This window comes from Chionomys nivalis, chromosome 2 (genome assembly GCF_950005125.1).
Source record: "Chionomys nivalis chromosome 2, mChiNiv1.1, whole genome shotgun sequence".
Lineage (NCBI taxonomy): Eukaryota > Metazoa > Chordata > Mammalia > Rodentia > Cricetidae > Chionomys > Chionomys nivalis.
Genome location: NC_080087.1, coordinates 50,049,222 through 50,073,963, shown reverse-complemented (window position 1 = coordinate 50,073,963; position 24,742 = coordinate 50,049,222). Strand labels below are relative to the sequence as shown.

General features: G+C 41.9%; 1 protein-coding gene across 2 annotated transcripts; it reads left to right on the top strand.

Annotated features, from left to right (window-relative positions):
• The first annotated feature begins 4,362 nt into the window (after positions 1-4,362).
• On the top strand, positions 4,363-24,742 carry Rwdd1 (RWD domain containing 1). Of its 2 annotated transcripts, XM_057761694.1 has the most exons (7): positions 4,363-4,615; positions 12,956-13,021; positions 17,982-18,112; positions 20,374-20,517; positions 21,119-21,251; positions 21,706-21,768; positions 24,455-24,742. In XM_057761694.1, the coding sequence occupies exons 1-7, from the start codon at positions 4,543-4,545 to the stop codon at positions 24,574-24,576; spliced, it is 732 nt and encodes a 243-aa protein (XP_057617677.1). In that variant the 5' UTR covers positions 4,363-4,542; the 3' UTR covers positions 24,577-24,742. The 2 variants fall into 2 exon arrangements, with proteins under 2 accessions (XP_057617677.1, XP_057617678.1); XM_057761695.1 differs by lacking the exon at positions 21,706-21,768.

Genomic DNA, 24,742 nt, shown 5'->3' with positions numbered 1-24,742 from the left:
TCCCAACTATTGCTTTTGTTTCCTTTTTCATCTTCACGTCTTATCCCTGATCCTCTCACTTAACACCTCATCTCTGGACCCTTATTCCTGCTGTTTCTGGTCAATATTTTATTTTAAAAAATCATTAGTAAAGCTGGTATTGTAATTTTTTAGTTTGCAGCATACTTTAATGGATAGTAATTCATGGATTTTTCTGTAATCTTACAAGTTTATATAGGCGTAAAAGCAGAGGTTTCTTAATTCTGGCCCCTGAATCATGATGACCACGCTCATTACATCATGTGCTGCCTGGCAGAGCCTGAAATAAGCCTGTTCCTAACATCATTAATTGCAAGTTAAAACAGAAACACTAGACCTCATTACAGATGGTTGTGAGCCACTATGTGGTTGCTGGGAATTGAACTCAGGACCTTTGGAAGAGCAGACAATGCTCTTAACCTCTGAGCCACTAAGCCGGGCGATGGTGGCGCACGCTTTTAATCCCAGCACTCGGGAGGCAGAGGCAGGCAGATCTCTGTGAGTTTGAGACCAGCCTGGTCTACAGAGCTAGTTCCAGGACAGGCTCCAAAGCCACAGAGAAACCCTGTCTCGAAAAACCAAAAAAAACAAAAAAACAAAGAAAAACAAAAAACAGAAACACTAAAAAGATAATTTTCCCTTTGAGAATTTTCTACAATCCTAGTTACGGACTTCCCATTCTACAAGAGCCCATTACTGCAGAATGAAATCAAGAGATCAACCGAAGCCGGGCGGTGGTGGCGCACGCCTTTAATCCCAGCACTTGGGAGGCAGAGGCAGGCGGATCTCTGTGAGTTCGAGACCAGCCTGGTCTACAAGAGCTAGTGCCAGGAAAGGCTCCAAAACCACAGAGAAACCCTGTCTCGAAAAACCAAAAAAAAAAAAAAAAAAAAAAAGAGAGATCAACGGAACATGCTTAATAATCCCTATTCGTGTATGACAAAGCAGGAGTTGCATGTTTCTTCATTACAGCAGCCCTGCAACTCTCCTAAGGCACTGTTTCACTGGAGGACTGAGGATGCAACTCAGTGGTAGAGCAGTTGCCAGATCTATGCAAATCCCTGGGTTTGATCTCCAGCAAAACATACATACATACAAACACACACATGAGCATTCATGGAAACTTTAGTTTACTAACATATTGTAAGCACAAGAAAAATAGTTTATCCAAGATTCCTTTTATTTTTGGCAATTGTAGATCTTAAAATTTATTAAAATGAATTTATATTTTATCATATCCCCTCCAACCTTTTACACTCCCTCTGTCAAACCAATGATTTCTTATTCTTGTTACATATGTACAGGAACATGTATAAAAACATACTCTTCTGAGTCTATTTAGTGTTGTTTGTATGTACACATTTTAGGGCTGACCACTTGGGACTGGATAACCATCTAGGGTGCCATCTGTGGGGAAGACTAATTTTCTCAGGAGCTGCAAATTGTCTGTGGCTTTTCATCAAGTCATGAGGCCCTATGGATTTCCCCTTCCAGGTTGGCTTGTCAATTGATGTTGTCATTGTTCAGGTCTTGTTCAAGCTATCCTATTTATATTTCATGGGCATAGATACTTGTCATATTTAGAAGACAATCTTGCAGATTTCCTGGTCCTCTGGCTCTTACAATTTTCCCTTCCCTCTTCTGCTATGTTCCCTGAGCATTAGGTGGATGGACACATGGTGTTCAAGATGTATCGGCTGGGGCTGGGTAATCCACATACAGTTGTTTTCTGTCTGTTCATTAATGTGGTTTCTGTTTCTTAGTCTGCTTCGGAAAGCAGCTTCTTCAATGAGGGTGAGGACTAGACTTTTCTGTCTCTGAGTCAGGCAGACATGTTAGAGATGTAGCAAAATTTCACTGAATAAAGTGGTGATCAAATGGAGCGGTATTTCACTTACTAGATGGACAAGTGCAAATACAGCCATCTTGTCACTCCTATGTTGGTTGTTTGTACCTCACCTACTTTGACAGATTGTTTTCATTGTTATGCTGTTAGAATTTGTGTTTGTATTGTCCTCTGATTTGTGTGTCCTTGAAATGTGTGTCATCATCTTTGTCAAACGTATGTTGTCTTCGTCACCTGTCAATTTTGATCATCAGAACATCATTCAAGTTAGTCTAACCAGAAGTTACCTTGATTCTGCCCTTACTCACCAGTATCAAATCCTGACACTTTTATTTTCAAAATATACCTCAAACTTGATCCTATGCCTGTCCAAATCAGCATAGGCTTGCTTAACTTATTGTCATAGCATCCCAACTCTCTACTTTCAGATGTGTCCCATATGGCATGTCTCAATTACAGACTCTGAGCCGCATTCCCAACAGTTCAAGAATTCCCCACAACCCAGGTACAGATCACTGAGCGCGCTCCACACTGGCTTCCAACCTGGCAAGTAAACTGTTTCCTTAAGAATTGTACTGCAGCCCAGCAGTGGTGGCACACACCCTTGGCAAAGCCATTCTGGCCTACAGAGAGAGTTCTAGGACAGCCAAGGTTACAGAGAAACAATGTCGAAAACAAAACAAACAAAAATTAGTAAAGCAGCTGTTCCAGGTAATCCATCCTTGTAACAAAACATTGGACTTCCTTTGAGTAAACAAAAAAGCAGCTTCTATTTGAAATGTTACTTCGTGGACCCTGATACTAAGTATCACAGGAGTTGGCTCCTTATTTCTCCTTTAAGGTTTAAAAGACAAAAAGAAAAAAAAAATCAACACTTAATATATTTAAAACAAGAAGTTAGAACAAAAGTGTGCTTGAATACATTTGATATAATGTATTTCTCTGTTGTTAGTAAGCAATATGTGGCAATAAAAAAACAAAGCATCACAAAATTGGGTGTGCAAGTGGAGCAGTGTGGCTTACACCTACGATCACAGCACTACTGAGGGGTCGCACGAATTCTAGCAATTTTAGGCTAGACTGCAAGAGCCATCCAAGCAGTAACAGCAACCAGTCAAAACCTAGAAAACGTAGGGAACCATCTAGGGAACCATCATAATTTAGCAAGAGAAAATTATACAAGTAAAGCGAGCTTTAATACACTAGAAAGAAAGAAAATTTGGAAGGAATATTTTTAGTATGTCGGTTTATTTTCCCCACATTTTGTTTATGTTAACACGTGCTCCTTCATGATAAACAAATATAAGCCCAACTAACTGTTTAATGCTCATTTCACAAAAATGGATTTGACTGTTTTCTTGGTCTTAGCAGTTACGGTTATTGACATTTTGATTGTTGTCATGAACTTGAGGCTGAAAAGTTTATTAGCAGAGGGGGAACTAAATCAAAGGTTGGGTACTTTTCTCAGTATTTTACTGCAATTTTTACAATGTCAAAACTGTTCCTAAAACCCATAACCTTCATATGTTCACTGAAACACAACTTTAAACATCTTGAGGCCAATTTTCAGCCTCGTTTAGGTCACAACTTGAACGTGGAGCCCAAGATCTGAAATGAACCACAGGCTCGACGTTAAGCCTCCCGGTTGGGCTGGGGATCCGGGGATCCACTGCTTCCTCAGTAGCCCGGAAAGACCCGGCAAGCGCCCTGCGGGTCCCCAGACCTCCCAGCTCGGTTTAAAAGAGTCCGCCCTGATCTAACCCTTGAGTGACCCAGTACCAGGGCAGCGGCGGTTCCCAGACTTCCCAGCTAGCCCCGAGAGGCACCAGAATTAAGCCAGCAGCGATCCCCAGACCGCCGAGCTCGGTTTACAGGAGTTCGTCCTGTTCTAGCCCTTGAGTGACCCCAGAATCAGGCCGGTAGCGATCCTTAGACCCGAGTGACCTCAGAATCCAGACAGCAGTAATCCCCAGACCACCCAGCTGGGCTTACAAGAGTCCTCCCTGATCTAACCCGTAAGTTACCCCAGAACCCAGGCAGCAGCGATGCCCAGACTTCCTAGCTCGTCCCGAGCCACCCCAGAATCCAGCCAGCGGCGATCCCCAGACCTCCCCAGTTCAATTTACAAGAGTCTGCCCTGATCTAGGCCTTAAGTGACCCCAGAACTCGGCCAGCACCGATCCCCAAGAAGCTCAGGCCCTCAGGCTGGGCCTGGAACCTGGAAAGGCGGAAGCCGACGGACTCCGCGCCCCGCCCTCGGCGACGCCACCGCCCCCTACGGGAGACCCAGACTTTCAGCCCGGACATATCGAGCGCAGAACGAGGATGCCGCTCCGCCCGGCTTCTCCAGCCGAAGCCCGCAGAGCCCAGGCGCAGGCCCCCGCCTGTCCTGCCCGAACGCCCGACCGGCTGCCGTCACGCTCCAGCCAATCCCGAGCGGCCGTGGGACGGCAACGAATCAGCGGCCCGCATTCCAGGCACGACGAGTCGAACTCCGACCCAGGCCTCGGGCGGCCCGCCGAGCCGGGCTGTTTCGCTGCAGACCTGGCCAGGAGTGGAGCCAGGCCTTCCCATCCGGACTCTGCGCGTGCGCCCGCCCGGCAGCCGGCGGCCGCCGTGTCCGCTGCAGCGTGCCTCCGGGGTGTCGCGCCGATGCACGGGCGGCAGCGCGGGCCACGATGACAGATTACGGCGAGGAGCAGCGCAACGAGTTGGAGGCTCTGGAGTCCATCTATCCCGACTCCTTCACAGGTGACTTTGGCGGCTGGGGCGGAGGCCGGGGCCGCGCGGCCCTCCCTCCCGGGCTCTCGACTCAGTTTCCAGCGCCCTGCCCGCTGCCTTCCCCACTGTCCTTAAATCGGTAGGACCGGGTGGCTCCGCCGAGGCCCTGGAGCCATCCCGTGCGCTTTGGTTTCGCGTAACTGCAGCCACCCGAGATTCACCGAAGCACGCGGAAACAAACTCTCGGAGTGCGCTGAGTTTCGCCAGAGCCGCGGAGGGTCTTTTTCTTTTCTTTCTTTTCTCCGTTTTACCCTCTTGTGGAGCAGCAGCTGGTTGACATGCTGAGTTTTGAGAGCAGCACGCTCGAGTTTGTCAGTTTTGCTTAAGTATAAGAATGATCGGGGCATTCTGCAGAATGCGTGATGTACGACGTGGCTCTTAGGCGTTAGACCGCACGGTGTCTTAGACTTCGTCGAGGTTCTGGAGGCTCAGGGAAGGCAAGTGGCTTGTGCTCGGAGTCGTCCTGCCAGAGGTACCCAGTTCTTAGCTGTTTCTTTCACCCTGCAGACTTAGGCGTGGGCTGGGTTCAGCTGAGGTGAAGGAAGAGCAGATTTTGGCCAAGAGAAAATATATGTGAGAAAGTAATCAATTATTAGGAGAATTCTTCCCCGTGAGCCTGTTTTCGTGGATAACCTCTATATGGTTCTTCTTATACTTGATATTAGTCAAGGTAAAACCAGTTTGAACCTACTTGCTCTGGCTTGATGTAGTTATATTCCACAGCCATTCCTCCAATCTTGTCAGTATCACTGTTTGTCTGAATTAAGAGCCTAAAGGATATTGCTTTAACTCCTGAACCCCAAACCCACTCTCTCATTGTTTAGATTAGCTTTTTCTTGACTTCACCCTTTGATCATCTGCTTGCAATGGTAGCAAATTTTGTTCTGCTTTGCCAACAGGCAGATGTCTCTCCTACCCCTGTGTAGCTCCAGTTGTGTTCATGTTCTCTTGCACCAGCAGTAAGCTGTGTTGAGGATGTTAAGGGGTGAGGGAAGAGGGGTTTGAGAGTGTCACTCCCTGGGTGAGTGTGTATGGAGTCTGGCTCCCTTCTCTATCCTTGCTTATATGTCACTGTCAAACTGAAATGGAACACTAGGGTCAATTGCCAGATCATCTTAATCATGATGTTCAGACCTTTCTAGTACTTTAGAAATACAATAGGCACAACCCTTTGAGGCAGAAGCAAAAATGCAGAGGTATGTGCTATTCTTAACTTGTCTTTGATGTGAAGGTACCCTTTGCTAACTACTGCGTTGTGCGTCTTACAAAGGTGACATATGTTAAGTCCTAAAACAGTATCATAACTGTAGTCTATGAAATTCTTGTCATACACACACATGCTTGAGGGGCCTGTGCCAGGGTAACAGATGACAATTTATGACTCTTTCGATGCATTCAACTATTCCATAGTTAGCAGGTGAGCCTATGGATAATTCCTGTCAGCATCCGTGCACATTTTGCAATAAATATAACATCTTGCTTTCTGCTTCTTAGGGATTTTTGCATTGATCTTGGTAGTTTTCTTATGAAATCTTTCAGGGAAAAGGTAGGACTTTGAAGTAAAATATTTCTGTGCTTGATCTTGGAAATTGTGGGGATCTCTAAGACTTGCTGTTTGACGGCTTGTCCTATCTATGTTTCCGTACTTACACTTAGGTTTAAGAAAGTTACCTCATGTCGGTTTGCCCAGAACAGTAGTTTGCAGATGTCTCACTTCATTTTGAATCACATTTAGGACTGAATTTGGCAGATGCTCCTGCTGCTGAAGGAACTGGATCTCGCCCTGCCCCACCTACCCTACCTTTAATAGGTACTTGTGAACTAGGAGAGGAGCATTTGTTAGGCACACTTGAACTTGTGTGGTAGCAAAGCGTCAACTTTTGGCCCGTAGACCTTGCTGAAACTTAGATTTGCTGCCGTTCTGTTTGCGATGACCTGCTGGTCCAGTGTTGCCTTTGCCGTGAGCCATCACCTTACTGCAGTTTCTTTTCGCCTGTTCTGTAGCTTGGTTGCACTTTGACCCACCCTCCTAACAACTACCTTTGCAAAGGAAGTGTACTCTCTTGATACCATTCTCCATCAGTAACGCTTCACTTGACAAGGATCTGCTAAGGTAGTGGAGTTTAGTTATTTCCAAATCTGCATTATGATATGTTATAGTGGGTAGTTTTTTGGAAGTCAGTGCTTGGCCTTCAGTTAACCAAAACCAAGTGCTTTACCAAGAGTGGACTTAATTCTGTATGTATTCTTCAGTCTCCTTTGAATAGAAGTCAATAACACTCAACAGTTTTGATTGTATCATAAAGGAAGAGTAGAGATGATATTTTGAAAGCACATTTTTAAGAAATACTTTCTGAAAGGCTAGATATACCTCCTATTAAGTAAATGATTTTTTAATAGGTGTTTTATTTTAATTTTTGTGAAAAACCAAGGTTGTTTGTGTAGTCTGTTGGCATAGCTTTTTAGACTTTACCTCCATTATGCTTTTAACAAAATTCTCAATTCCATCTATTTCATGGTCTTCTCTGAATCAACTAGCGTCTCCTCTGATTGCTCAGTAATTCCTTCCACTATGCCCAGAAAACTCCTACTTTTCTCAAAAGTATTTTGATCCTGGGTTGGAGATGCTCAGGGCTTAAGAACACTTGCTCCTCTATCTAGAAACCCGTGTCAGGCGCCCCACACCTGCCTGTAACTCTAACTCTAGGGGATCCAACACCTTTTGTGGTCTCTGCAGGTTTCTTGACAGCTGGGCACGCATGAGCACACGCCCCCCCCACATAAGCACACACAAGCACACTGACACACATACACCACAGTCATGCACACACCACACATACATAAGCACACACAAGCACACAGATATACACATACACACCACACTCATGTACACATACACACATAAGCACACACAAGCACATAGATGTACGCATACACACCACACTCATGCATACATACACACATAAGCACACACAAGCACACAGATATATGCATACACACCACACTCATGCACACAACATACACACATAAGCACACACATGCGCGCACACACACAAAACAATAAACTTCAAAAGTACTGTGATCTTTTCACAGTGGTGGAAGTCTGGTACCTGTGTCTTATCCTAACCCGCAGCAGTGCTTTTGAACAAGCAGTGCATTAGAATGGGATTGCTCTATCAGCAGAACTCAGGAATGTACCAGGTGTGGTACATGCCTGTAATCCAAGCACTTGGAAGTCTGAGTCAGGAGGATTGGAAATTCCAGGCCTGCCTAGGTTTCGTTGTGAAATCCCATCTTGAAGAACAAAACAGAATTTAGGGGTCATTAGTTTTTGCAAATACAATTGAGTAATTTTCCCATCCCCACATTAGCATTATCCCCTCCCTCATTTTACTTTAATTAATTTATTTCAGATTCAGTTGTGACAGACAATCTCAATAACAAGGTTTTTTTTTTTTTTTTTTTTTTTTTGGTTTTTCGAGACAGGGTTTCTCTGTGGTTTTGGAGCCTGTCCTGGAACTAGCACTTGTAGATCAGGCTGGTCTCGAACTTACAGAGATCCGCCTGCCTCTGCCTCCCGAGTGCTGGGATTAAAGGCGTGTGCCACCACCGCCCGGCAATAACAAGGTTTTAAAAGTAAGAAATGGATTTTTGTTGTATGTGAAAGTCTCAGGGCAGCACCCATTCAGGAAAGTCCTTTAGGAAGGGCTTTTAGTTTTGTCATCCTTAAGGTGTGGTCTCACCATCTTGGTCGAGTTGCTAGCGACAGTGGCGGCGGCATAGATAAAGGATTGGAGTTGGGGCTAAGGTGGGGAACTAACAGTCTTTTAAGGAAATTTTCTGGTAACTCAGAAGGCATATCTCTTTTCATTTTTTATAGCAGGGACTTACCCCATCATGTAGAGTTTTCTGGCATTTCTTTTTCTTGGGTACCCATTTTCCTTTATTTCCCTCTCTTTAAAATGGCAACTTGGTGTTGTGTCCTCTGCAAGCCTGGGTTTCTTCAAGTGTTTGGTGGGAAGTAATGTAACTATTTTATAACAGTTCAATAAGCATGGGCTATTCCTTTTTAGAAACACACCTTTTAGTTGTTGATACTTCTCTTAATGGGGCCGTATCCTTCTTTCTCTTCATTCGCTGATAATTAGATTTTCTGCTGCATGTGGACGTCAGCACACCTTAGGAATGCCAGGGAGAGTCCTGTCCCTGTTACCTTTGTGGTCCTATGGTTTTTTGTTGCCATGCCCTTACAGGCCTCTTGTTTCTTATAGATGGGTAATCTACTTCTTTTGCTTCACCTTTTCTCCCTATTCTTGTTTCTGAGATTAGCTGTTTCATGTTATTCTTGCTAATCTCTCTGTGTCCTTTAGACGTCTTCATTTACTAAGTATTTGTTGGTTACACAATAAAGAATTAAGTCTGTTAGGGAAGTAGGCTAGTATAGTCAAAAAGAGGTGATAGCCCAAGTTGTTTTGGAAAACTGAGAGATGATGATCAGTTAAGTGGAACTAGGGGAACAGTCTTTCAGAGGAACACAGTGCAGAACCAGGACTCTTGACACATGTAGTAGACTTTCTTTTGGGCCACCATCCAGCTTCCAAATCATGTTAGTTATGAATTCTTGGTCTTGGTTTATACTTACTCCACTAGCTCTTATTACTTAGTTTAACCGTTTTTTATGCATCTATGTTTTGCCTCAGGGCTTTTTACCTTTCTTTCATTCCATATTTCTCCTGACTGACTGGCCCCAGGTGTCTCCCTCTTTCCCCCTTCTCATCCTGTCTCTTCTTAAGCCTAGATTCCTCCCCCTTCTTATATTCTTTTTTTTTTTTTTTTTTTTTTTTTTTCAATATTTATTTATTATGTATACAATATTCTGTCTGTGTGTATGCCTACAGGCCAGAAGAGGGCACCAGACCCCATTACAGATGGTTGTGAGCCGCCATGTGGTTGCTGGGAATTGAACTCAGGACCTTTGGAAGAGCAGGCAGTGCTCTTAACCTCTGAGCCATCTCTCCAGCCCCCCCCCTTCTTATATTCTTTCTGCTCGCCAGCCCCACCTGTCCCTCTACGGCCTAGCTATTGACGTTTAGCTTTTTATTAGGCCAGTCAGGTGCCCTAGGCAGCAGAGCAAAACATCTTTACATTGTTGAACAAACACAGCATAAACAAATGTAACCCATCATTGCCCAGTTAAACAGATATTCCACAGCAGGTGCACTCTGCTGAGTACTAGTGATGGCATTGCTAGGGTATAGAGTAAGAAGTGGGAAGCAAGGAAATGAAAGACCACTAACTTGTGAACATGAACCAGATGGCTGGTGCCTTGTCGGGGGTTAGAAATGATCTGTCAGGGTCCTCCACGCACAAAGTGTTTTCACAAGGACTAGGTTTTCTAGTGTTTGGACTGTATAGCCCTACTTCTTTCTCTAAGTCACCTTAACTCACAGAGGATACATAAAGAGCGGCTTTTAGTTTATGTTGTTTGCCCTCCTCCCTCCCTTTGTCAGGGCTTACATAGCTCAGGCTAGCCTCCAGTGCCCTGTGTAGCTGAGAGCATCCTTAAATTCCTGACTGTCCTACCTCTACCTCCTAAATGCTAGGGTTACAGGCAGCTGCCACCAGACCTGTCCCGAGGACTGTTTATAAAAGCAGTGGTGTGTTAATTAACCTCCTTGCTGAGAAACAGAGGGAGCAGAGATGGTGCTGGGTCTGACGGGGTAGCAGGATTATCTTCCACCCCAAGACTCTTCCTGTGATTTGTGTAACGCTTATATATTGTTTGTTACTGTCTTCTGTGGCTGCCACTTTTACTCTCTGACAGTTTTTTCCCTTTCACTTTTTTTCTCCAAATTAAGGATTCCTTACAAAGCTGCTGTTGGCCTTTGCCTTTTATCTTGTCTCTCTAATTTTAGGTCTCATTAATCGAATTCTACTGATCTCCATAGCCTGGTAGCTTCAGCTATTACCAGAAGATCCAAATTGAATTTTGGTTCTCCTCTTTGCTTGTTTGTGATTGCCCACTCCTCACCTCTGCAGGTTTCCCTTTATTTGAAATATACCATATCTGATTTCTTTCGTATTTGTATTTGGTTTGGTGGCACTATATTCACAGTTGCAAACTCGGCCTGTCATCACCATCTTAATTTCCTGCTGTTCCCATGGCTCCCGTCCTAGTTCAGACCTCATTATCCTTGTCTGATTGATCGTACAAGTTGCCTGGTTTCGTTTGCCTCCTATCCTGTGTGCTCTTGCTGGATGTAGTGTCCTGCACAGAGACACAGTGCCAGCTGCTACAACTGTTGCTGTCTGGGGTCACACTGTGAGATGTCCTTTCACTAGCCCACTGACACGTCTACCTACAGAAAACATAGTTCTTCTAAATGTTCTTAGCTTCCCAGCCCTTGTCCTCTGCCACCCTCACATGCTTCCTCCTTCTTTGTCTCTGCTTGCTAATGTGCCATTCGTGGCTTTCAGCCTCATTCAGATAATGTCCCTGAAATTTATCACCTGGAAGTGAGGTGGTTTTTTCCTTTTGAAGTGAAGGCCTGTGTGTCTTGCCACTTATAGCTGTAGCACTGTATGTAGGTAATTGGTGTGAAGGCTCTGTGTCCACATCCATGGCCTGTAGGTGATGATGTGTGTGTTTCTGAGATGCATGTCTTATATTTGAATGTGATTCACACAAAAACTCATGTATCATAGTTTGACTGGCAGCTTTTTAAGTGGTATATAAGGTAAACTGTTTTGTGTTTAATGTTTTAAATTTGGTGGACTTTTGCTAAGAGTCTAAACCCATGGTCTTGGTATTGGATTTAAAGGATTTTTGCTTAACTGCATAACACAACACAGGTACAGTGTGGTACTCAGTCAGCATGGCCATCTGATGGGCTATAGCTTCCTGGAATCCTTGTTAGTTGGTACGTCATTTATTTCTGTGTCACAATCTTTACGTTTTGTGATATGTTAATGCTAAAGAAGAATTATGGATCATATGTAATGTATTGTAATAAACATTTAAAATCAGTAACAGCAACCTTTTTGGGAGCTTATAAGAATGTTCCAGTGCCTCTTTTTAAGAAGGGGTGTGTTGTCTGAGACTGTGATGTACAGTTTGAGTCCAGGGTGAGTGCTTCGTTGCTTGGGCAAACTAAACTGCTTTTGAGTTTTCTTAGACGCTCATTATTGTGGTTTAAAACCCTAGTCACAATGAGGGCCTCTGCCTTAAAAGCATTACTGATAATGTGTGTCTGTGGTCGCTTCAGTGTCTGGGCAGATTAAAGCCGTGCAGTCTCCATGGTGGCTTCTTGAGTGGCCTGTGCTCTTCAGAGTTCACACAGCTGCTGGCAGCCTTGCCAAGCCAGTGGGGTGGGTGACCTTGAGGTGCTGTAAGCTCCCCTGCAGTTAGCGGCTTCCTGCTTACTTCTCACTTGGTTTTTAATGTTTCCTTTGTTATGCCCATTAAGTCAGTATTTGCTCACTTTCCATAACACGCTGGGCGAGATTTGGGGTTCCTTATAGCATTTGATAATACTCTTGCGTGGGAGTAGATGATCGACAGATGTTCTAAAGTGGTCTCTGAAACCTCCTCGTCTATGTAAATGTTGACTTACATTGTCCAGCATTAGTAGGCTTTAAGTAATTTGATGTTTAGATTTTTGTTGTTGTTGTTGTTTTTTGCTTTTTGTGTTTTTGAGACAGAGTTTCTCTATGTAGTCTTGACTGTCCTGGAACTCACTTTGTAGACCAGACTTGCCTCGAATTCAGAAATTGGCCTGTCTCTGCCTTCTGAGGGCTTGGATTAAAGGTGTGCACCACCACCCAGTGATGTTCACATTCTTATCTAACTTCTCTTATAATTGTGTGAAAGATGGTAAAGGCTCATTCTTTAGGAAAGATTAGATTTGACTTCATTTAAACATGTAGAAAATAACAAGATAATATAGGAAACCATTATAACATGAATATCTGTGGGTAGTGGTTGGTGAAAATAATTCTAAAGTTTTTATTTACCATTTTGTTTAGAATTTTTTTTGGAATGCGTTTATATACTGATAGATTTTGGAATAAAATACAAATGACTTAATATTTAATTGATTAGAGAGTTATTTAACTAAAAGTACTTCTTTTCAGATTAAGATTACTCCTGGTCGAAATAGTGAGTTTATCATTTTAGTGTTTTGTTAGTCTGTATTTGTTGAAATGAAAATACAAGTGAGGTACGAATTTCTAGTGCTGAACAGCAATAAATTGCTGGAAGTGTCTGCTGCGGGAAGCATCCTAATAACTGCTCTGTGTGTTTTCTTGCAGTATTATCAGAAAGCCCACCCAGCTTCACCATCACTGTGACGTCAGAGGCTGGAGAAAATGATGAAAGTAAGCATGGTGAAATTACTCTGGTTTTTCTGGGCTCTGCAGGAACTTTGCTCCTTCTGCAGTCACTGCAGGGCAGTGCAACTGCGGAGCTGCTGAGGCCCTGTTGCTGTGTGCTTGTCGCCTCTGTTTTCTGTGTAGGTGTGGCTGCTGGAGGCAGAGGCAGTCCAGGCTTCAAGCATCTGACTATGTTTAGAAGCGAAGCCTTTAGGTTAATAGTACAGCAGATGAAGAGCAGGCGATTTGTGTTCAAAGCATTTGTCAAGTGATTTCTGCTTTTCAAATACTGCTATTTTCTTTGGAAGTGTAGATTATTTATTGAGCATTTACTTTTATAAACAGGCTGAATGTATATACCTATCTACTCATCATTACTCCCCACAATAAAACAGCTTTAATATTAGTAAGCTAAATAAGTTAAGTTTAGTGATAATATGAAGGTTATCCATTTTTGGTCTAAGTCAGTTAATATAGTAATTTTAAAAGTTATGATTAAGTTGACAGTCTCAAGAATGTTTATCTCCGGTGGTGACAGAGTTCTGTTGGGAGGAGTCAGTCAGTTCTAGTGACGTCGCTTGAAAATGGTATGTTTTTTAATAATAAAAAATGAGTTTCACATTACAATATTTTGCAATCTTTCCTTCCATTGAGGTCGATACAGTTACTGTTTTTGTACTTCTATATATAACTTTCTACAATGCTAGTACATTCATTGAAGTTTCAAATAAATACTGCTCTAAGCCTCCCCCCGACCCCCAGCTCCTCAGCATCAGTTGGCCATGTAAACCAGTGTGTATGCATGTGGAATGGCATGGTGATGCTCATTGAGACCGAAATTTCATTTTCTTACTAAAGTTTCTGGAGGTCGTTCTCATATTCTGAACAGTACCTTCATTGGGAGCTAATAACACTCCTGTAATAATAGTTGTGTATAATTCATCTTAATTTAAATAACGGCTTGAAACAGTGCCTAGGTCATGCTGTTTTTGTGCCTATGCTTCATTTTTTTATTTAAGTTTATTCTGAGATAGGGTTTCCTTATGTAAGAACCCTGGATGTCCTGGAACTTACTTGCTTTGTAGACCAGGCTAGCCTCAAGCTCACAGAGATCTGCCTGCCTCTGCCTCCTGAGTGCTGGGTCTATACTTCATTTTAATGAACCGATTAGTAAAAGAGTAAACAGGGAATTGAAACATAGATTCTAGACATGGCATTATAAATGTTTACTTAAAAATTAGTCTCACTAATCCTTAAGACAAATTAACATGAAGATATTTCATCTCATCTAGTAGGTTTTTTAGTGTTGGTGAATGGAGAAATATGCTGTTTAGATTAGTCCAAGAGATCTGTTAGATCACAGAGCAAGGGATGTAGACATTTATATGTGTAAGGTCATGGAGCAGGGGTTGTAGACATTTATATGTGTTAGATTATGGAGCAGGGGATGTAGACATTTACATGTGTTAGATCATGATCACAGAGCAGGGGATGTAGACATTTACATGTGTTAGATCGTGATCACAGAGCAGGGGATGTAGACATTTACATGTGTTAGATCATGATCACAGAGCAGGGGATGTAGACATTTACATGTGTTAGATCACGGAGCAGGGGATGTAGACATTTATATGTGTTAGGTCATGGAGCAGGGGACATTTAATCTTGTTAGACTGTGGAACAGGGGATGTAAGAAAATAACCCTATCTGCATTTCTACTTAAAAGATATTATTATAAGGAAAATAACAGATACATGGGATGTTACAATAATCATAGTTCTATTTTAACCAGTAAGTGATGACCTACTTAGGGAAGTTTGCTTATTTTAATATTGAAGAAATTGTGATGATGTACCTGTTAGGTTCAAGATTGTAGTTATGTCTTTATACATTTAGTTTCTTCAATCTTAATTCCCCCCTTTTTTTTTTAGTATTTATTGTTATTTTATGTATATGAATGTTTACATTCTTGTATGTAAGTGTACATGCTTGCTCTCTGTAGAGGCTAGAAGAAGGGATCATATCTCCTAGAACTAGAGTGATGGATGGTTGTGAGCCACCATGTGGGTGCTGAGAACTGAACCCAGGTCCTCTGGAGGAGCAGCTCGTGCTGGTAACTGCTGAGCCATCTCTCCAGCCCCTGGGGTATGTGTGTGCATGCACACTCATGTGTGGTTGTATGTTTACAATGTGTGGAGGTCAGAGGACAATATTGGGTGCTAGTCTAGTCTTTGTTTTGCCTGGCCTGTGAACTTTGGGAGGTTGTCCTGTGTCTGCCTGCCATCTTGTCATTGAAATTCCATGTGTGTTGTATTTCACTGTGCTTTTATGTGGATTCCAGGCATTTGGTCCTCTCACTTGTAAGGCAAGTGCTTTACCATGGGCTATCTCTAGCCTTTCAGTCTGACTTTGGATTGGTAGATAGTTATAGATAGTTGGTAAATAGTTACCATTGAGTTCTGATTTAGTATGTTTGCATATAGTGAAATGATCCAATGATATGCATAGAATCAAGGCTATCATACTTTTCTATAATGGATACCTGGTATTGCTTATGTAAGTTTTTTTGTTTTTGTTTTAAAGCTTATACTTTTTAGTAGGTATAGTAATACATGCTTATAGTTCCATCATTTAGGAGACTGGGGAAAGGTGATTTTGAATTCTGGTCAGTGAAACTATAGCAGGCATAAATATACCTAGTCAACAAAAGTACCTAATCAAAAATAAACAAAAAACTTAACTACTTAAAAGAGTGAAGTGCATTTTAATGTATCTGCAAAATAAAATTTATTGCAGTTGTTTACACTGTGTCTTTAAGAACAATCTTGGGTAATGCTAATGAAAGAATAAATTCTAGAACTCCAGAGAGTAGAAGTAGATGCTCATATGCTGACTGTTGTTGGTGGAGGCTGCTTGTTCATTCCCAGCCTCCCAGACCTGAAATAATCACTCAGAAACTATTATTTGCAATACTGTTGGTGAATGGCTTAAGCATATTTCAGCTAGCTCTTATATCTTAAGTTAATCCATTTCTATTATTTTATATTTTACGACAAGGCTCATGGTTTACTGGTAAGGTTCTGGCGCAGTCTCCTGGGGTGGCTACATGGTGTCTCACTGACTCCGCCTACTCTCTCTCTACATCTCTGTTTGGATTTCCCATCTGGCTTTCCTTTGTTAAGCCATTGACTGAAAGCAGCTTTATTCATTAACCAATAAAAGCAACACATATACAGAAGGACTTCCCACACTAGACTGTGGTGAATTTTATGTGTTAATTTGCTTTTTGTGATTTTAATGTCTTAGCAGTTACTGGTTTTCAGTACATTGTTATTGGGCTGAGGTCTGTAATACAGTGGTATTACCTGGTACATACGAGACCTTGCATCTAGGTCCCAGACAGGATCTCCCTGTGTGATCCGTGCTGGCCTTGCACACTCAGTCCTTTTGCCTTCCTCTCAAATGCTTTTTATTTACAGTACTGGGACTGAATGAAGGCCATGAACACACACATAGGCAAGCATTCTGCCACCAAGCAGCCCGTGTTTCCAACTAAGATTTGTTTGTGCTTTTTAAAACTTATCTAATCTGATCAAAATTAAAAAAAAAAAAAAAAAAAACTTTTGATGTAGGGTCTCACTGTGTAGTCCAGCGGCTGTTCTGAAATTTATGATCGGCATAAGGTCAGCCTCCTTAGTGCTCAGCTTGTGGAGTTGTACAAGAGACCCATATAATATATATTGATATTTAACATGAAGATTAAAGCAAAATCAGTCCTGTAGGCTTTAGCCTTCTAATTGAGAGCAACATGGATTTGAATTACTTCATCATAAGCAGTGGGTTGTGGGGCTGATCAGAGAGAAACGGTACTTGCTGCTAAGTCTGGCAACCTCAGTTCGATTCCCCAAACCTACGTGGTGGGAGAATCAACATCTGTAAGTTCTCTGATCTCCACATGTGCTTTGTGGGACACCTCTTCATACAAAGCAAATGAATATATTTTTAATCACTAGGTTTTAATAATAAAGCAGTGAATAACAGGAATGATAAACTCTAAATAAAAGACCACATATAAAATTACAAAGGGTTATCATTTTTGACTGCCTCCAAGCTGTCTGTGACCAAAGCACCCATGTGCGGGGCTGCAGTGTTTATCTTGTACTAGTGTACTCAGAAGGATTGCACTCTTAGTCAGTTGGTGGTGGCACAAGCCTTTAATCCCAGCACTCAGGAGGCACAGGTAGGCAGATTTCTGTGAGTTCGAAGCCAGCCTGGTCTACAGAGAAAGTTCCAGGACAGCCAGGACTGTTTTGCAAAGAAACCGTGTCTGGAAAAACAAATAAAATAAAGACTTGCATTCTTAAATGGCAAGTTTGTAACTTGGCATAATCCACAAAGTTAAAATATTAGTGTAGAAAAGTCTAGCTCAAAAATTCCCAGCTAACCTTTCAAACTGCCCAGTGTAAAAATGTGTCACTTAGCTATGCAGTTAGCAGCATCCTATTATTGTGCCTTTGGAATATGAATCAGCCTACATCTAAGTCCTCTGCAGTCAGGAACTTCCTCTAGTAAAGACTGAATGTGAGACAGCCTGCTCTACACCCAAGGCTACACAGAGAAACCCTGTTTTGGAAAACAAACAAACAAACAAAAAAAGAATAAGTAAATAAATAAAAGCTAATATTTTTAATTAAGTTTTTGTTTGCCAGGATTTTTTTTAAGTGGATATTGTCTGTCCTCTGAAATACAGTATAATAAAATGCTACTAGGTGATAAATGTGTGTCACAGGCAGAAAAGGATTTCTTTCCCTTATTTGTTTGACTCATCTCTTTGAGGTTGTTGTTTAAATTAGTAATTCTGTTGTTCTACTTTTCATTAATGTTATAAATTATTGACTCAATAGAAACACTGATTTTTTTAAATACTTTTAGTGTGTTTCCATTAAACTTTTGTCTTGTGCCTTAGCTGTCCAGACTACTCTCAAGTTTACATATAGTGAAAAATACCCCGATGAAGCTCCCCTTTATGAAATATTCTCCCAGGAAAATCTAGAAGATAATGATGTCTCAGACATTTTAAAATTACTGGCATTGCAGGTAAGGAAATAATTTGGCTTTATAGTGCATATTTTATTGACCTTGATATTAAATGATGGCTAGAAAATGTTTTTAAATATATGTAAATAGTACATTGACCAATCAGAATTGATGATATACAACCACAAGGTATCTTTGAAAAAGGCAGGAGAATTTCATGTGTGTGTATATAATGTTACCTCCAGACCTTCCCTCAGCAAAACTCCTCCCTAACATCCTCATATACTGTTCTTCCTTTTTTTGTTGTTGTTGTTTTTAAGGTTTATTTTTACGTATGTGTGTCTCTTGGTGAGTCTGTGTGCAGGTGGGGTGCAGGCGCCCTCTGGGTGTTGGACGCAGAGTCACAGGCGGTTGTGACTGTCTGGTGCCAGGGCTGGGAACTGTACTCTCGTCCTCTGAAAGAGCAGTTTGTGCTTTAACCTCAGCGAGCCATCTCTCCAGCCCTTCCTTTAAATAATCAATATTTGCTTGGCTAGAGACCATTCACCGGAGCATGGGCAACCCCCATCGGCCATACCCAAAGGAAAATGACTCCTTTCCATAGAAGCTGTCAGCTGCCCGTGGCTTTTCAGCTAAGGGTGGGGCTGGTGTCCTCTACCTTCACTGTTGGAATTTTGCTGGGTTTGTGTATGTTTCCACAGCTATAGTGAACTCATGACCACGATGGCTGTGTCATGTCCGGAAGACTCAGTACACCTCCCTAGCCTCTGGCTCTTAGTTTCCCACACCCTCTTCCATGACGTTCTCTGAACTTTGGGGGATAGGATGGACTGATATACGTGTGCCATTTCGGGATGAGGAGTCAGTAGTCACTATTTTCAGAACTTTGAGCAGTTCCGGTTCTCTCCAAGATCGGAAACAGCATTAATCTATAAGTACAAACATAAATACTTAGAAGACTGTTGAATGATACAACCTTTAACAAAACAGCAATAGTAGGTTCTCCATTAGGATCTGGACCTCTGCAGTCATCCTCATATGACCAGGTTTACCGTGCTACCGTATGCATGTGTACATGTGCACTGTGTGTTTACTTGGTGCCTATGAAGACCAGCCGAGGGCACTGGGCCCCCTGGAGCTGGAGTTACAGAGAAATACCTAAATTAAATGATACCGTAGATATAACATTCCATCCAAACACTGAAGAACTTAATCTAAAACAGATCATATATTAACATGTAGTTCAAGTCTCAGAATATACAGGAAACCTGAAATAATTCCAGCAAGAGAAACTCTAGAGCATGCACAAATGCATAGAGATTAAACAGTACATTCATAGTACAATGATAGATAGTCAAGAGGGGAATAAAACATTCCTGGGAACAAATGAAAATGAAAACACAGCATACCAGATCCTATGGATTACAATGAGAACAGTCCAAAGAAGGAAATTTATGTTAATGTAGATAACTACATTAAGAAATAACCAAGATCTCAAATAACTTAAAGATACCTCAAAGCTATAGAAATGGAAGAATTTAAACCCCAAATCAGTAGACTGAAAGAAATTGTTAAATGTATGGCCAAAATGAATGAAATGGAAAAAAAAACAAAGAATCAACAAAACTAGAATTGGACCTTTGAAAAGATAAACAGGATGGATACTTAGCCAACTAACCAACAGGGGCCTGGCAAGGCGGGCTCAGCACTTCAGAGTACTTACTGCTCTTGCATGGGACATGGGTTTGGTTCTCAGCGCCCACATGGCAGCTCATAACTCTTTGGGGTATTGCAGTCATCCACTCTGTTGTGCTGGGATTAGTCTTCGATGTTACATCTAATAGTATTCATTTTATAAGATTGTGTGTACCTGCCTGTGTTCTGGACACATATATGCTTAGAATCATAATGTCTTTTGAAATTCTCTTAATCATTAAGAAATGACACTGCTTTATCCTTCCCACTAGTTTTTGTTGGAAGTCTGTATTGTCAGATTTTAGGACAATACCTCCTTGTTTCCTGTGTCCATGGCATAGTCATTAAAGACAAGGGCCATATAGCCCAGGGTGGCCTTGAACTCCCTATGTAGCCAAGCATTTCTGATCCTTCTGTTTCCATCTCTCAAGTGCTGGGTTTTACAGGCTACTGCTTCTGACTCTGTACTCCAGTTTTAAATGTTCACTTACCCAACTATGTGGTATAACTGAACGAGGGATCATCTTCTAAACATGGGTTCTAATCATTATACTAAACATTGGTGCTTCGGACAGGATTTTCTTTCCTGAGAAGTGTGTTTCTTGCCGCCTCTCTGTTTTATACAGGCCGAGGAGAATCTCGGCATGGCGATGATCTTCACTCTTGTGACAGCCGTCCAAGAGAAGTTAGATGAGACAGTCGATCAGATGAAAGCCAGAAGAGAGGAAGAAGAGAGGCAGAAAGAAAAGGAAGCAGAAGAAGCAGAGAAGGTATACTTGAAAATCTTCTGGTTTTTTTTTTTTAAATCTCTTAGTTGGCTTGTTTGATATTTAGCTTTTCTTTTTTTTCTGATTACTTTATTTAGTAACTGACTTTTTGGAAGTCACAATAGTGAACTAAAAAGTAAATTTAACTAGGAGTGGTTGATGACATGTGAGTAACAAGTGACAGATTGATAAAGCTCACTCATGTAAGACCAAGAATTGTAAATCATTCTTGTATTGTAAATCAGAATGTCCTAAGTTCCTAATTATACAGACCAGCACCAAGCTCTGAGTAAAGTAAAAAAGTGATGGCAGTGTTATAAATTGATGTTTATCCAAAATATATTAAAACCAAGAACTTTGCTTAATAGTAAGTAGCTGTGACGAATACAGTAAGTACATTGCATATTATCTTATTTTTTTAATATTTAGAAGAAGAAGAATTGCTTTTTCCAGAGTAAGCTGCTGGAACTAAAGAGAGCCATTGCAGGTGGAGTCCTTAGTGGTCTTCACCTCGGTGGTTGTGCATCTGGGAGACAAAGTCATTTGCTATGTTTGTTAAATGACTGCCTCATTGGTGTGATGCCTGTGTCTTTTGTTTCCTAAGAAACTGTTCCATGGCACTCCTGTTACGATTGAGAATTTCTTGAGTTGGAAAGCCAAATTTGATGCAGAACTCCTGGAAATTAAAAAGAAGCGGATGAAAGAAGAAGAACAAGCAGGAAAGAACAAACTGAGTGGTATGGGTGCCTCTCTGGCATAGTGACTTCTGCCACCCCGCAGCTGTGCCGTCCCCTGACAGCAGAGATGACCAGGACAGGTTGCCATGACAAACATGTGTCTCGTCACACACAATTCATAGCTACTGTTTGTTGTATATCTTTGTTTGCTAATTGGCGAGTCTTGTTTTGTATTCTGGATCCTGGAATAAGAATATTGAGGATCAAAAGCCTTCAGAGTGAGAGAACCAAACCCATAGTCTTCCAGGCCTGAGGAGCTTTGGTTTTTCATTTTTTCTGTTTTAGTGTGAATACAGGTCTTAACTTCTAAGCTACTGCACAATCCATAAATTTATTAAAATTCCCAGAAATACAGATGTCCAGATTTCTTTTATTGAGCTCGTACCCTTTTAAGTGGTTGTAGGGAATGAAGGAATACTATCCCTTTTGAATTACGCATATTTATTTCTTTTAGGGAAACAGTTATTTGAAACAGATCATAATCTTGACACATCTGATATCCAGTTCCTGGAGGACGGTAAGACACTGTTAGACTTCCTCATGGATGTAACACATCATCTTCTTATTCCATGGAAAGCAAATTATATTTGTATTGAAATTATCCTGCCAAACCTGTGAAAAATCACATTCTAAAGATAAGTTCTAGTAGACGATCAATTTATACACTCTATCTAAATGTTTAAATTGTCTAGCAATGTGTGTTTTTCAAGTTTTCTCAGGGTGGCATTCTCATAGTACATGAGCCTCTGTCAGAGCAGCATAGTTCAGGGGACGTTTTCCTCAAAAGTCTATATTAGACGTTGGAGAACCAAATCCACGCTCTGCTCCCGGTGTGGAGAAGCCCCAGATGTGAAACTCCTTGCTCCCTCTGCTGGCAGGGCCCTTCCTCCTGCTTTTGCAGCTGTTGGGCATCTTGTCCTTGTGCTCCCCTCACTTGCTCCTCCCCCTGCCTCCTTTGTTCTCTCTGCGTCTACCAGCTGCCCATCCTGAGATGCCTACTGTACTGTCCTTCTTGTCAGTGTGCTCACGGCAAAGAGCATGGGGTCCAGCAAACTGGACCATCGCCTGGCCTCTCGCAGCTGACGGCTTGCTTGTGTTGTTAGACTGGCCTCATGCTTGGCCCACGTGGATGCAGGAGTAGCACCTTCTTAGGGTTGTAGGTCTCTTTATCTTCTGTCTCCTGTCATTTGGAGTTTTTCTAGGTTTGGCCTCTTAAACATTGTGTGCTGATTGTGTGCTGGAGAAGCTTAGGCACTGTTGATGTGGCTCACTGCTAAGTCATTCTTCCTGACCTCATGGGGCACTTACTGGCACTCACCCTGTTCCTGGTGTTAAGAACTGAACCCCAGGCCTTGTGTATGCAAGTATGCAAGTATGTCATTGAGCTACACTGCCAGCCCTCAATATTTCTTTTTCCTCAAATCTTCTCTAGCAGATAGGTCAAGATTTTTATTTTTATGATCTTAAAAAATGAAATCCAAAGCTGGGCATGGTGGCTCACCATCTATACTGTTCTGCACTGTGAGTTACAGGCCTGTCTAGGCTACAGAGTGAGACTCTCAAGACAACAAAAAAAGTCAGAAATTCAATGGGATATTCTTTTCTGTTTTCTTGAGGATTTCCAGCTCTCCAAAGCCTCATCTCATTCTCTTGTGCTATAGAAACTTTATTATCTTTACTTTTCCTTCCCTTCTCTCTTTTTTCCTCCCTCCTCCATAGTGTCTCACTGTATAGTAGTGACTGGCTTGGAACTTACTACGTAAACCAGGCTGGCCTTGAACTTAGATCCTCCTGCCTCTGCCTCTCAAGTGCTTGGATTAGAAGTGTGCTCCAACATGCTTGTCTTCAGTTATTCTTGACTGCTTTCTTCTTTTCTGAGGTAGGGATTTCTCTTTATCTCTAGATTTCCCAAAGAGACCTGTTGAGTCTACCTTGGAAATGTCTCCCAGCAATCTCCTTCTCTTATTTGAAGGCTTTATTATTTTTGCATGAATTTTTATTGTAGCTATCTAAATAATTTCTCTGAATCTTTCTCCTTTTCTTTTAAAGGTTTGTTTATTTTATGTGTATGAGTATTTGACTGCATATGTGTTTTACCGCATGTGTGCTTAGTTGCCATAGAGTCCAGAAGAGGGTACCACAACTCCTGAAACTGGAAAGGGTTGTGAGCCACCTTGTGGGTGTTTGGGATTGAATCTTGATCCTCTGGAAGAGCAGCCAGTGCTCTTGCCATCTCTCCAGCCTCTGAATCTCTTTTTCCTTCTCAGGGCCTTAAACATTCTATATTTCCTGCTCTGGTTCTGAGACGGTGAAACTTATATTTAACCTAAAACTTTAAAATTCTTCGATAGGGAAAAAAAACACAGTATCTCTCAGTCTGTCCTTGCCTGTGTTACTTCAAGGTATTTTCCCTCAAGAATCTTGTCTGCTAAATAGAAGTGTCAAGATCTTACTTTTTCCTTCTGCCTCTTCTGTACTTCTGGAACTGTTTCACACTGACCCTTATGTTCTTGGTGGATTCAGGTGTACCCCTACGATATTTGAGAAACCTTCACTACCTCCAAGTCAGTTGTTCTTTGGCCTGGACTTGGTATAGTCTAGTTTTAGTTCTGAACTGCTCAAGGCTCTTTATATTCTTATTGGATTGAATGTGAGTAAGCTACACTCCCAGAGGGAAGGAAGATACCATTTGCACAGACTGGGGAGTGCTGTGTTATTCTACTATATCTGACTCAAGCCGTCACAGGGTTTGGTGCTGAGGCAGAGCCTGGCCAGTGCTTAGACATAGAAATAGGCATGAGAGCCTTTGCCATCTGTTGTATAGAAAGGGAAGTAGGCAAGTGTATAAGGCAAGTTGTATCTGACAGAAAGTTAAGAAGTGCAGCTGAGCTTGAATGATATGTATATCTGCTATCACTAGATTAGATAGATGATCTGTGGGGTTGATCTCAGTGATCATCTACCATGTAGAAGACAGTGAGTCATTGTTTCCAACTGTAACATGCTTCATTGTCATTAAATATTCTATGAGCCTTTTCTTAAAACAGTGAGACTTTAGACTATGACCATGAAGCCTGAAGTTGCTCTTCTATTGTCAAAGTCTCTGCTGATAATTTAGTTTGGAAAGATTTTCACTGGTAGCCTGGGAATCCAAGGTGGGCGTGTCTCTGGAATATAAGGCGAGGCTGTCTTGCTCTTCACAGCTGGGAACAACGTGGAGGTGGATGAGTCCTTGTTCCAGGAAATGGATGACTTGGAACTGGAGGATGGCGATGATGATCCCGACTACAATCCTGTTGCTGCAGGGAGCGACTCCTCAGACTGACAGACTGTCCCTGATTCCAGAAAGGCGTGACCGCCACAGCATCTGTGGCTATACTTAGAGGGGTTTGGATCTTCCTTTCGTTTTTTTTCTAAGAAAAAAACATATTTTTCAGGAGAATATTCTTCTGATAGCTTTCAACATTGACTTAATAAACTGCCCATAAAAT

Bases quoted from the DNA above. Each gene is read 5' to 3' on its own strand.
- Rwdd1 (XM_057761694.1), top strand. From the start codon at position 4,543: ATGACAGATTACGGCGAGGAGCAGCGCAACGAGTTGGAGGCTCTGGAG. The intron at 18,113-20,373 runs GTAAGGAAATAA...TGTTTTATACAG, and splicing joins TAAAATTACTGGCATTGCAG to GCCGAGGAGAATCTCGGCAT. The intron at 20,518-21,118 runs GTATACTTGAAA...TTGTTTCCTAAG, and splicing joins AAGCAGAAGAAGCAGAGAAG to AAACTGTTCCATGGCACTCC.